The 13,294-nt window shown below is 41.2% G+C and overlaps 2 protein-coding genes across 6 annotated transcripts in view; both read left to right on the forward strand.

The window, feature by feature from the left end:
- Positions 1–971, forward strand: part of LOC115589279 (deaminated glutathione amidase-like) — a 37,671-nt gene extending 36,700 nt beyond the window's left edge. Inside the window, exon 5 of the mRNA XM_030430114.1 lies at positions 889–971. Within this exon, the coding sequence (XP_030285974.1) occupies positions 889–954 (66 nt within the window). The 3' untranslated portion in view covers positions 955–971. The remainder of the gene's footprint in view (positions 1–888) is intronic.
- clcn3 (chloride channel 3) overlaps positions 972–13,294 on the forward strand; it is a 38,756-nt gene continuing 26,433 nt past the window's right edge. For 3 of the 5 annotated variants that reach the window (XM_030430101.1, XM_030430104.1, XM_030430103.1), the window contains exons 1-2: positions 972–1,136; positions 9,058–9,239. In XM_030430101.1, coding sequence (XP_030285961.1) covers positions 9,077–9,239 — 163 coding nt within the window. In that variant the 5' untranslated portion in view covers positions 972–1,136; positions 9,058–9,076. Of the gene's footprint in view, positions 1,137–9,057; positions 9,240–12,905; positions 13,175–13,294 lie in introns of those variants that run through there. The other 2 variants (XM_030430105.1, XM_030430106.1) reach the window with 2 other exon arrangements.

The raw sequence follows: 13,294 nt of genomic DNA on the forward strand, positions 1-13,294 counted from the left end.
ATAAGTCCTATAATCAAACTCTTGCTAATGTGAATGTACAAGGGATTAGCCTCAGTTATACAGAAAGGCATTATATCACAACATAATTATATTATATCTACTTAATAGCTGCTGGGAAGCTTGTGAATCTCCTATAATGTAATTTCATATAAGTACAGTTTTGATTCACTTGTACTTAGTGAAAGTATGTATTTCCATTTTCTGCTACTTTATACTTCCACCCCACTACATTTTCTACTTTGACTTGGCAACTTGAGTTACTAGTGACTTTGCAGACAATTAACACATTTTAAAGTGTATTTCTTATATCGGCAGCAAAACGTATTCTGAAAAATACTGACTATCATAACTGACAATCACTCGACCCGATAAACACAAATACATACGTACTCTTGACACTAGTACATTCATATCAGATACTTTAAGACTAATACTAGAGTACTATTGATATGGTTGACTTTTATTTTTCGAAAGTTATATTTAAACACAATATCTTAACTTGTACTTAAGTTAGACGTTTGAGTATTTTTTTAACACTGCACAGTACTTGAGTAAAAGTACTTAGTTACTTTCCACCACTAGGTAACAAGAGTAAAAAAAAACAAACATAAATAATCAGTCGAAAAATTACATTAAAATGAATAATTTCTCGCACGCTCGACCTCGACGATTAATCGATTATTTAAAGAAAAACTCTCGTCATAGATATTATGTCCATCAATTAACCGATTAATCAATTATCAACTAATTGTTGCAGAGGACTCTACAGTTAACCAGATTGCCATATCTGGTTCCTGCCTCCATTATGTGCCTCCAGCCTTTTGATTGCAGTGAGGAGATGAATAATTGATCAGCTTTTATCCTCCCCGCCTGTTTTTACTATCACAGAGCCGGTGGGCGGTGGGAGCCGTTGCTGCTGCTGCTGCTGCTGGGATGGAGAGGGGAGATGGGTAACAGGAAGTGAACGTCACTGACACAGGAATGGGACTGAAAAAAAGAAAACACCATCATGATGAGGAGAATGTCAAATCCACTCGAGTAAGGAAAACCACACAAAAAACCCCAACAACCACTCAGTTTGAGCTCAGGAGAAGGATGAACCGTCGTGTCCGAGCTGGATTTGAGGCATCAGGAAGGTAAGTGTAATTTGTTTCTGCACGGCGGGTGACGACGGTTCGCTTTTTTTTAGAGAGAGAGAGAAACAGAGATGTGTGTGTTTCACCACCCGAGGCCATCCATCTATCCATCCATCCATCCACCCATCCATCCATCCTCCTGTCGATGTCACATTTGGTGCGCTCACAGGTTGATTTCACATCCACCGAACAGGTGCTAGCTTGCGTCCCAGCTAGCTTGGAGGCTAACTCGGGACAGTTTCAACTGAAAATTCCCAACGTCTGTACACATTTTGGGGTTTATTTGAGCGCTTTTTGTGGACTCAGGCCCTCGACTGCAGCCAAGGAAAACTGAAATATCTAATGGCTGCATGCAAACATCCCCCCCCCCCCCTTTTTTTTTTTTTGGTGTTTTACTTGCACACTTTCCTCTCATGTAATGCAGATGTGGCGTTTAATTCATATGCACGCTAGCTTGCTGTCTGTGAATGCGTCGCCATGCTAGCTTTGACCATCATTAGCACAGAAACTGAAGGAGAGTCTTGAGCTTGTACTTTCTGCCCTCTTCAGTCATGTGAGGGCTTAAAACAAGCTTTTCTCCTCACAGCACACCGTGTTACTGAATTTATGGGGTGTCACTTTTAGCCAAAGCAGTTTAAAAAGTCTGGGTAGATAATACATTTATATTTACATTAATTATTGTGAGGTTTTCCATAGTGTTTTATTGTTAAATTGACTTTTGAGTTCCAGCTGAAAACGACACAAAATGGCTCCTCCATCGTCGTTTGACTCTAAAATACTATACAAAGTCGATTAATCAATAAGTTGATTCAAAGAAAATTATTTGGCACTTTTTTTTTGTAATAATTTGGGTAAAAATGTAAAAATTTCAGTGGTGGAACATTTTTTCTTACTCTTGTATGATAATAAACTGAATATCTTTATTGTTAGAAGTTTTTCAAGCTGTCAACTTAGGCTAATATGAAATATAAAAATTGTAATGGCTCTCAACATCTCATTAGAGCTTGGGTTTTTGGGGCTCACGTTGATATATTTGCTGAAATTCATTTTTGGGCATAGAAAGCCCCAAATTTACTGTTGACCGTTAACTTTTAGTTTATGAATCAATAACTTAATAAGAAAATCCCCTAAAGTCATTGGCTACAAATAGTTTTTTCTTAGACTTCTATATTAAAATTAAATTGGGTATCTTTGCGTTTTACTTTCCTGTATAAATTAAGTTATCTGTCAACTTGGGCTAGTATAAAATATATTAATTTTTGGTTAATTTTAGTTGATTCATCATTTTATTCACTTTATTTGGGCAAAATTGCCTAAAATTGCCTGGTTACATCTTGTTTTCTTTGTCTTCTATGGTTGCGAATTGAATGTCGTTGGGTTTTTGGACCTTTTCCATGATAAATTAACTTAAATCTGTAAACTTGGCCTTGCATAAATTCTATTAATTGTGAGGGATTTTGAACATTTTATTACAGCCTGATCGATACTGGACTTTTTTTACAGTATCGATCAATGCCGAGATATTGGTTTAAATTCACTCATTGTTTAGGTCATTTTGAACCAAGAACACCCAAAATTCCCTGCTAACAATCTTGTTTTCTTAATCTTCCTTGATTGTCAGTTGAATATCTTTGCATGTTTGGACCTTTTTCTTGAATAAAATAAGTAATTTCAATCGTATATTAATATTGGCTGAAATTCGTTCATCATTTAAGTCAGTTTTGGGACAAAAATGCCCAATTTTCACCAGTGACAGCTTGTTGTTTTAATCCTCTACAATAGTAAACTGAATATCTTTGGGTTTTCACTAATTCAGCACATGTTATTAGAGCAGATTCTCCCATTTCAGAGGCTTGAACCAGCAAAGGTCTGTCATTATTGCTTGTTATCAAAAGTTAATCTTTCCTCGACTGGCAAATCATTCCAGCAGATGGAGAAATTGTGTCCTCAAATTTACTCAACTTTATGTTTCCCTGCTGCCATCTTTTCAAGGATTAGATTATATATTCATGATATATGATTAGTAGACTCTCCCCTCACAGCAGAATCAAGAGTCCATGACAGTTTTTACTCTGGCGGACACAGACAGGTCAGAGCACAGACGCTGCAAAGCTTCTTATTTGATTTTCTACCGCTGTTGGTTTAATCAGCCCTCCTGATTGTGTTATGTCTGTTCGGAGTGTTTGCCTCCATTCTGTCAAGCATGACCTGAGAGTTTGATTCACAGTCAGACAGTCAGTGTTTACCTCCATCCTCTAATGTCGCACAAGACCAACCATGCTTTTCTTGCATTGTTTGTATTGTTCATTTGAAAGTAGGCTGTCAGATTGCACGAGACGGCAAAGATGAATGTTTTTGGTTTCTTAATCACTGTTTTGTCTGTCACTTCCTGATATGTCTCAGGTGAGAGCATCAGCCTGGATTATCGAGGTACCTGAATGAACTTGAATCCAAAACATATACTCGACTCACTCGACTCATGTTTAATTCTAGGATGTATCCACTGCCGTCTCTCAAGGAAAATTATATTCTCAGTCTGGCGTAGGCTTGATGAAATTGATAGCTGACAAAGCCCCACTGACAGCACACACACACACACACACACTGTTGGATTTTTTCAGTGGCTTCATTTCTTTGACTCTCCCTGTAGGCCAGAGCGGACATGTATTATTCATCTGTCAGCATTTATTTTGTGAAAAGTAGGAACTTCCTCTGTCTTTAGCAGCGTGCTATCGAACGACACTGTAACTAGCATCCCAGAAATTTAAAATTTCCCTTTAAGATACAGTGACAATCAAACTAACTTTATTATTTGTAAAACTGTAATTAAAACACGCTCTATATTTGTATTTGACAGTGACCCAAAATGGTAAGTTGTCATTCAAAAGTAGAGCCCAACCCGCCCCAATTAGATTTGATAAAGTTGTTAATTTTATAAAAGCTATTTTATCAGTGGAGCTTGGTATTTTTCCATAAATACAAAACATAAAACCTTTCACAAGAAGCAGCGGTCACTTGTTAAAATAACATTTCCCTAATTCTTGTCTATTCCCTGCAGAGTTGCAGTCAAATACATCACTAGTTTGACGAGGATTCTTGAACTTATCCTCCTTCTTACCTTACAGCCGACATGTACTTAACACTAACGTTACTTAACAACTCATCCGTGGACGTCAGCTACAGTCATTGTGGTCAATGTGTATAATACTAGTTGCGTTGTTGATACTTAGTGGGACGACAGATGTTAAAATGAACTTGGAAGTTGAATATGTCGCAGTCCAGAATGGCAGGGAACAGATTTTAACTGTACCTTTTTATAGAAAATGAGAAATCGCATAATCCTTCAGAGCAGGGTTAAAACAATGATCTGATCAGTGACTTAAAACAAAGATTTGATCCAAACCATGAGTTTTTCGGTCTGTTGCACCCTTATGCTACACTTAATAAATCATTTCAGATATTCTTCAAGCAACAATGTCCAGATCCGATTGTTTACGTCGGCCCAACCCTAGTTGAATGCTGTAAATTGCACAGGATGAAAACTCTGTTGTGTTTTGTACGGTGGATGTTTTGCTACAAAACAATCTATATATCGACCGCTCTCTGTCTTTCTGAAAGACGTGTGTCGACATATTGGGCCCGTCTGTGGAGGAGGTGTGAGCCCGTCGGTTAGAGGCAAAAAACGCTGAGTCACACCCCGGCAGTAGACGCCTGGGCAACACCTCCATAGTGACCAGACGGAGGAAGATAAAGCCCCTCGCGGCTCGACTGGCTGTGCAACATCAGCAGACCCTGTAACGTTTTGTTTCCTCGCAGTTGATTATGTCTATTCGGCCGCTGTTATCAACGGTCACACACACTCAAACTCACTCCTCTCTGTCCTTAAGCTCACACACATCTTCACGCACCGAAATGAAATCTGACTCGTAGGGTAGTAGCTCCTCAATAAATCCACAGTCTTTTCTCCCCCGGCGTAATTACTGTTTTGATTACTGTCGCAAAGAGCGAGGTGGGGGGGGGGGGGGGAACGAGCGAGTGTGCTGCAGACCGTCATAATTACAGCTATCAAATGTCACCAGCAGAGAGAAGAAGGAGGAAAAGATGACAAGCCTTATTAAAGCCGAAACAACGCGGAGAGGCTCTGCAGCGCAGTTCAATTCAGAAACGGTCAATCTGACGGGATAATTAAACACCTTAACATGCGTTTTATACGCTTGCTTTAATTTGCTGCATGAATGAGCACCCCTGCTGTGCTGAAATGTGTGTGTTGCCTTCAAGTCTAAGAACTACCACGAAAGCTTAGTTTGAGTCCAAAAAAAATAATAGAAAGAAGTCGAAGGAGCTTAAAGTTTGATGTTAATAAGCAGAATAGATTAAATGCCTGTCCGATGCTCAGGCTTAGGGTCAGTTCTGCGGTGTGACTAAAGGTCAAAGGGCAGAGACGTCACATGACTGCCTAGAAGATCTCTGCCTCGACACCGGCTCCGCAAACGAGCTGAATTGAATTTCCTGGCCTCGCTGATTTGATATAGCTCAAAGGGAAGTCCTGTCTCATGGTGAATCAGTGTGCCTGTTGGCGCAGGGAGAAAGTTTCTCTTTCCTCTTTGCCTCACATTGTAGAGTTTGTGCGGGCGAGGATTAGGTGGTCTTCAGTTTCACTGTTGGTGTTTGCAGGAGGCTTTTGTTCATGAGCGGTTGGGCTGAGAGGTGGTATTACTGTCATACCAAAGTGTCTGGATTTATTTGTCAGAGGTGAGTGAGTTCCAACGCAACAGCCGGCACGTCCAAAAGGGGGAGGGGACGGCGCTGTTGTCTGACCAAAACATTTGGACGGCTAGCTTTATTGGTAAGCCAAGTGCTGTACAGAGCTGCCAAATGTGTCAGGTCAAAGTTTATTGTAGCCCAGTGTCACAAAGCACGCCTCCAAGGGCTGCACTTAAAATCAGCAAAACACACTAAAACTCATAAAAAGTCACGTCTACTGTATGCACAGATAGTTCAACATACACAACATATATGTAACCATGCCCACATAGACTAGGAATATGTTGGATAGTTAAAGTTTAGTTTTGAGTCTGATGACAAAAGATGTGTTTTGTGTATTTTTTAAAATGTCGACTGAGCTAACGTCTTGAATGTTGGTGGTGAGGCGATTCCAGAGAAAGCGACTTGGGAAGTTTACGGACTGATGTTTTATTTATAAATCTTTCATCAATAGTTAAGAGAGCTGCATTTCAAGATCTTGGCAGAAATATGAAGAAACACTAAAAGTGGTTTGTTTACTGTATTTGTCCAATTTTTTGGGCGATGATCATGATATTATTATTGATTTTTGATTGTAAAACTGTGACTTCACTCTCGGAGACAAGACGGGATGCCTGTTTGCTGTTTACCTATCCACAAAAAATATTCTAGCATCGCCAAGCGTGACTCATAATCTCTAAAATCGTACAACTTTATGAGGTTAAGAAGGTTCAGTTTAATGTGAACACCCCCAGACGTGTGGGAGCAAGGTGAACGGTAGAGGCTGCTTCGGTTTCCTCGTGAATTTGAAGTATAGAGTTTTCTACGACAACTCAATTGTCTTCACAATTATCTTATCGCTTCAGTAAGAGAATATTGCGTGAAGACACGTCCTTCTGGAAACAGAGAAGCGATATGGTTGTAAGTGTTGTCATGAATCTCGATAAAATACCTTCAAAGTGATCATTTTTCAATACCATTTTGATAACTTGTGGCAAAATAGACAGCAAAATGACCAAAAAACATTAAATATGACACTTTTCTTTAATCACTTGTCTTTTTCTCTTTGGATCAATCCTTTGTGTCAACTTCCCACTGGTATCTGTGTATTGATACTGAAAAATGCGTAGTGAAACCAAAGACTTAGAATCTAATTGATATTTTAAACAACACTAGTCACAAAAGTGTGAAGTGCATAAAACAGGAAAACTATGGATGGACATGTAAACATGTTCGACAAATCAGTTTGAAGTTAATGTAGAGATGATTTATGAATTGTCCACATCTAAAGAAAAGTCTGGCTCATCCTGAAACTCTACATTTTAAAAAATGTATTTCAACTTATGAAGATCCTCCTGTCAAACAAACTGCCATGACGCTTTCTTCTCTAATCTTTTTTGCTGGAAAAGCACTTTTCACGTTTTTAGAGGAACCCGCTTCCTGAATGGACGGAGCTGACTCAAACTTTTCTTTTTCCTCACTTCCTTAATATAACGTCCTTTTTGTGAATGTCACTTTACAAAGTGCACAGCACAAAACGTCAAGACAAAAAAATTTCAGTAGGAAATCAAATCCATCCAGGCTGATATGGAGGGAGCTCAGAATTCTATTAGGCCCGGGTCTTTATCACAGAGATAAGGAGGAATATAAAGTCGCCTCTCAGACTGTAAAGGATTAGTAAAGATCAGCAACGGGACACATTACATCTCTGTCATTCTCCTGTGACTCATCAGGCCTCGGAGCTGATGATCCTATAAAGATCTCCAGGTTATCTGTAATTTTAGGAGTGACTGTGTTTGTGGCCTGCCTCTGTGGTCACAGAGTCTGCTGTAGTTCCCACCTCCTCCACAGGGGGGCGGGGTTTGAGCACAGTTGAGGCGCTTGTGTGTCGACGCGGTTATCAGAGATTGTCCGTGTGTCGTTTTTAATCCCACGGGCTAAAAATACACCTTGACTTTGAGGTAAACAGGACGTTATAACATCACTGACATTTTATGTAATATCTTGAGGAGAGCAGTATGTTTGTATGTATTTAAAGCAATTGTTTTGTATTGTCAGATTGGAGTCCGTCTGTCTTTTAATGTCTAAATGTAACTTTATGTCACTTTCAACAAATAGTAGTCTAAATCATCCGGTCAGACCAGTTTTCAGCATTCAAACATGTGCTTTTACATGATTTGGATTTCAGGTTCACTGAGAATTCTCTGATTTCACTGTTATGACTTTAAAACATCGAATTGAAGATTGAAAGACATTGTCGATCTAAAAAGAAAAACCCCTATGAGCTTTTTCAACAGAATTATGTATTTTGGAACAATTTACAGGGAAAGTAAGGATTTGCAAGTGACGAAATCTCAATTTAAACTCAAATAAATCTCCGTATATGTTGAATTGCTTGTTGAATTGAGACAGATTTCCCATTTTTCCACCACAGTAACTTGAAAAAAATGAATTTATTCCATTACTCTCTGTCAGAGCTGCAACTAGAGATTACTAGTGATCAAGTGTGTTCTCATTCTTCGTGCATCTCTGGTCAAGTGGTCCGAGTATTTTTCCTAAATCCTTCCACCTCACGGCTAGCGTGAGCCCACTTCATCATCATCGTCATCATCATTAAACATCTTCCTCTCCATCTCCACTCCACTGACAGCCCGCATTCACCTGAAACTCTAACATATCCCTTGTCTCATTCCTCCCACACCTCACTCCCTCTTCGTTTGACTTTATCTTCCGCTGGCCTTGCGCTCCAGCGGTTACTGGATTTCTGTCGGGCTGTCTCCCCGATCTTTCAAGGTTTCCTACACTATGAGATTGTAATTGATACTTTCTCATTGTCTGAGCCTAACGGGACAGAAGTGTCATAGATGGATTGAATCAATGAGCGGAACAGAGGGTTTTGTTTCAGCTCAGTTTTTAGATGTCGGTGCTGGAAACAGGTTGCGTTTTCTTGTGGTGCGTTGTTCGATATTAAGTTGATTTTCCTCCAGACTATGAATGTGTGTATCCATCCGTCTCTTGTTTACCCATCAGTCAGTATGCACGTTAACAACCTACCCTTCTCATCTGTGTACCTAGGAGGCTCGCTTCACCTTGTAGACTCTATTATCTAGCATCCTCACAAACACAGTGTGTGTATATCTCCACCACCCCCCTCCTTCCCTCCCTCCTTATCATCCAGGGCACCGGCGCGTCGCTAAATGGAGTCGGAGCAGCTGTACCACAGAGGCTACTGCAGGAACAGCTACAACAGCATCGCCAGCGCCAGCAGCGACGAGGAGCTGCTGGATGGAGCCGGCGTCATCATGGACTTCCACACCACCGAGGATGACAACCTGCTGGATGGGGACGCTGCCTCCCCAGGTAGGGAGTAACGGGACACCTCCAAATCCTTCCTTTTGAGCTCCCCCTCCATGACCCAGGCTCTGACGAAACACCTCGACCCTCACTCTCCAATCCTTGAATTCTCAGTGAGCCTCCCATGGCGCTGCAAAAAAAACGAGTTTGTCTTCTGGCTCACTGGCCACACAGGCCAGATTTGTCGCTGCTCTGCTTATGAGTCACCCCGCTGCTGATGTCAAGACGCATCGAGTGTGTCCACTGCGTGCCATCTGCCCCCTCATCATCTCCATCCACACCCATCAGCTGCTCTGCATAACGTCCTGTCACACCCTACAGACACCTGCTCCTCTTTCAGACTGAAGCAGCCTTACAAATGGTTAAAAAACTATTGACTTATATTTAAATGATAGAGAAATATGGTATAAGATATCCAAAGTCACTTCTTTGAAGACTGCTGGTAACAAAATGATCCAAGCTCAGAAGATAACTTATCTATTTTCTCCTAAGAGAGCACTTCCTTAATGCCAGGATTGGGCAATTGACCAAATACCTCAATATTGATTTTATGACAACATATTAACACAATGAGATTATTGATACATTTTCTTTGTATTTAGTTTTTTTTGCAAAAGTGGCTTTATAAGTTCTTTTCCTATTTTTAATCTCTATGTATAAGCCTCTTGCTTTAATTCTGTTATTTACACATCAGTTCGCAAATTGATCTATTTACTAATCAGTTGACCATTCCAGATGTCCTTCCAATCCTTCTTTGTATCGTCCAGTTAGAAATCAATCAATTCATTGCTCTATAACCATTCGTGAGTCTCTCTCAGGACTCACGCTTGCTGTCGAACGTTTTGTAAATCATGTTTTCCTGTCTTACTTCAAACTCATCTTTACTTTGCATGGTTTTGTGTTTTTTGCCTGCCTCTGTATCCCGTTTATCGTGCTCCCCTGTTTCCTTGACCTGATCACCTTTTTTTTTAACGTCCTCGCTTCCTGTTTCCCGCCGTTTGTGATTTGGTCTGGCTGCCACTTTTTCCGTGTGCTTTGGCCTTACTCGTTGTTCCTCCTCTGTCTTTGTCTCTTGGCTTACGTGGATTCGTCTTTCCTGTTAGGTAGCAATGAAAAGATGGGTGGTAGTAATAATACAGACACGTGGCAGTGCCGCTGTTTTTTTGTGTTCATACATGCGTCATCGGCTGGCTAAATATAGAAGAGCTTAGGCGGAGCGTGCTGTACCTGTGAGGCAGTGATTTTAGCGTATTAAAAAAAAAAATGGTGACGTTTTTCATGTGCAATTTTCAAAGAGTGTGTTGTACTGTTGTGTTTTCTGCTGAATCGCTTGACGAGTTCTGATCATTACCTCATCCACAGTCACACTGATCCCTGCCATGCTTCCTGTTTATCCAGCTGCTACGCTACAATTATAGTCATACCTGTCATTCCAGTGCAGTCACCTGTTCCTCATTCATTCAGGAGCTCGGTGGCATTCCGACCGATGTATCTGGTGCCCCATCAGAATCTAATCTGCGGCATCTGGTTTGTTCTTCCTAATCTGTGTAAATATGCTGATTCCTCTCTTGCTTCCCCCTTTTTCTTCAGTCCTGACTTGCAGCTGATCAAACAGTAAACACACATGCTGAGGGGCTGTGTCAGAGACGTCTGTTGAGCTTGGTTCTTCAAATATGGATTGCTTGTATTTAATAAGAACATTTGATTGTGTGTGAAAGAAGAGCAAATTAGTGTGTTTATGGGATCGAGACACTAAGTTCTGTTTAAAGGCTGTTTGTCCATTTAATTGTATAAGTAGGATTAGCTGCCTTTAATTTAAAGTACATTTTTTGGGGTGTAGACGAGTTGAAAGCTAACTCATTGCCCGTAAAGACCAAAGACCTTCCTCTGCTGCCACGTTATTTACTTTTATCTGTCATCTCCCTTTTCTGTGGTACAGCTTTCTTCCGGCTCATAACCGCTGTTCTTGTTTTGCAGTGAAGAGGCTGCAGTAAGAATTGCTTTGTTGCCTTTGTCCGTTTCCACTGGTTACAGTCATGTGGTACCTGGATGGTCGACACAAGACTGGTTCATTTCTGTTAAAGCGAACATCAGTTTGCTCTGGTGTGCAGCGTCGCTGTGTACATGTGAAAGCTCCCAATTCTGTGGGAGGTTGTTATGATCCTCAAAGGAGAGGCATAAAAAGCAACAAGACTGTTTCTAAGGTTACAGTGTGCACTAACCATCTACTAGAGCACACTGAATCTTTCACACTTGGAATGACAAGTCATCTAAACATGTAAACTTGACTTTGACAATTGTTAGCATTCCCGCTTGCTTTGTAGTAACACTACTTACGACAACAGTGATCGATTGAGAATACAAACATTATACGTCTAAAACAATTATTATTATTTCTTTGCATCTATAGATGTCTCGGAGTGAGTAGTGGAGTAGAGCGTAGCGTAGCGTAGCGGTACAACAAGAGTCTAGACTCAGCTCATTCATTATTGAAAAAGAGACTGTGGGTGACCATGATATTCAGTAGGACACACTTAGATGACTTAACTGTATGGGAGACCGTGTACAGTGCAGCCATATGCAGACAGAAGAGGGAGTCTCGATAGCAGAGGTGCAATGCTCAGCCTGGAAGTATTGTCATTGGATAGTTGTGTTTTTAAAGTGCCCATAATATGCTCATTTTTAGCTATTTATTTATTTGTTTTCCTCGAAACTATCACCTTCTGCTGCACCTCTTTTCACCCTCTTTCTGATCGTTCCGTCTTAGCTCCTGTCTCTTTAAGGCCCCTTTCCCGTAAAGCGTATTCTGCTCTGATTGGTCAGCTCTCACAGGCCTGAACAGGCACCTCCCACCATGTATCCTCACAAGCGCTGCTGGTATTTTTGCAACCACTGCTACGCTGAGGGCGGGGACTGTATAGTTGTGACATCACAGCCTTACAGAAGTCCCGGCGGCTCATATGAAGGCACCGATTCTGGGTACGTGCTGTGTCTGAGGTCGTCGAGGTTGTGTTTATGTTCCGTATGTGTGTTTATTATGTAAGAGGGATTGGCTTACTTCAGTGTCTCCAGTCTCTCCCTTGTTCTTTGACTCTGAAACTGGACCTCTGGGCAGTTGACTGGGAAAGGTGAAAGGATGGGGTTACCCTAACCTGCTGCCTGTGCTGTCACTGCTGCTAATTACAGAGAGCGAGCTTCAGTTAAATGTTGTCTGATACAAAACAACACATAACTAACACTGTTATTAGGACATCTGATAACCAGTTACGTATTAACAGGTTGTGATAAAAGCTAGCAATCATTTGTAGCTACTATTTAATTTGTCTTCCTCTTTTCTGTATTTTGGACCTTAACTATCCGCTGCCGTACATACCTGGACTTCACCTGTCATTCTCGTAAGTCTTGATCTGTGTGTGTGACACCCAGACTTAGAGCAACATTCCCATCAACCAGTTTGGCTGCCAGTGGCTGGTAATGCTGCGGCGTGAGCAAGCATTTCAGGAAATCTCAGTGCGAGTGCCCTTCCTTGAAGTCGCCGTGGTGCCTCTCTTTGCCTCTCTTTGCCTCCCTGTGCTATTTTTACGTATAGTTATGAGTGGGTGGGTTCATAGGAAGCCTGTAAATCCCTCCTCTGGGCTGAGACTGCAGTGTAAGAAAGGGGGCCGGCTCACTCTGAAGCCCTGTGGAGATTCTTGCTGAAACTTTTTGTTTGTTCAGCAGACGCTAAGGAGATAAATGGAGCGGTGGTTCGGAAAGCGCGGCTCCTTGAACTGAAAAGGATTTACTCTGTTCTCTCTTAACTTACTGGATTACGTCGACTGGGGAGATTTTTTTCAAACTGCATGTTGTTGTTTGGCTGCTTTGACGTCCTGACTGGGACTTGTTGAGCAGGGAGGTGACAAAGTATGGCTGAAATCAGGTGTCAGGAGCCCTGCTGAGAGGTAAGACAGATCTCCGGGATGAAAGACTGCTTTTTATTTCAGAGGGATGACAAAATTACAGCGTGTGAAATGTCAGGCTCCCTTTGTTGACGTCTGAAGGACATGACATTACCTGCATTG

This window comes from Sparus aurata, chromosome 10 (assembly GCF_900880675.1).
Source record: "Sparus aurata chromosome 10, fSpaAur1.1, whole genome shotgun sequence".
NCBI lineage: Eukaryota > Metazoa > Chordata > Actinopteri > Spariformes > Sparidae > Sparus > Sparus aurata.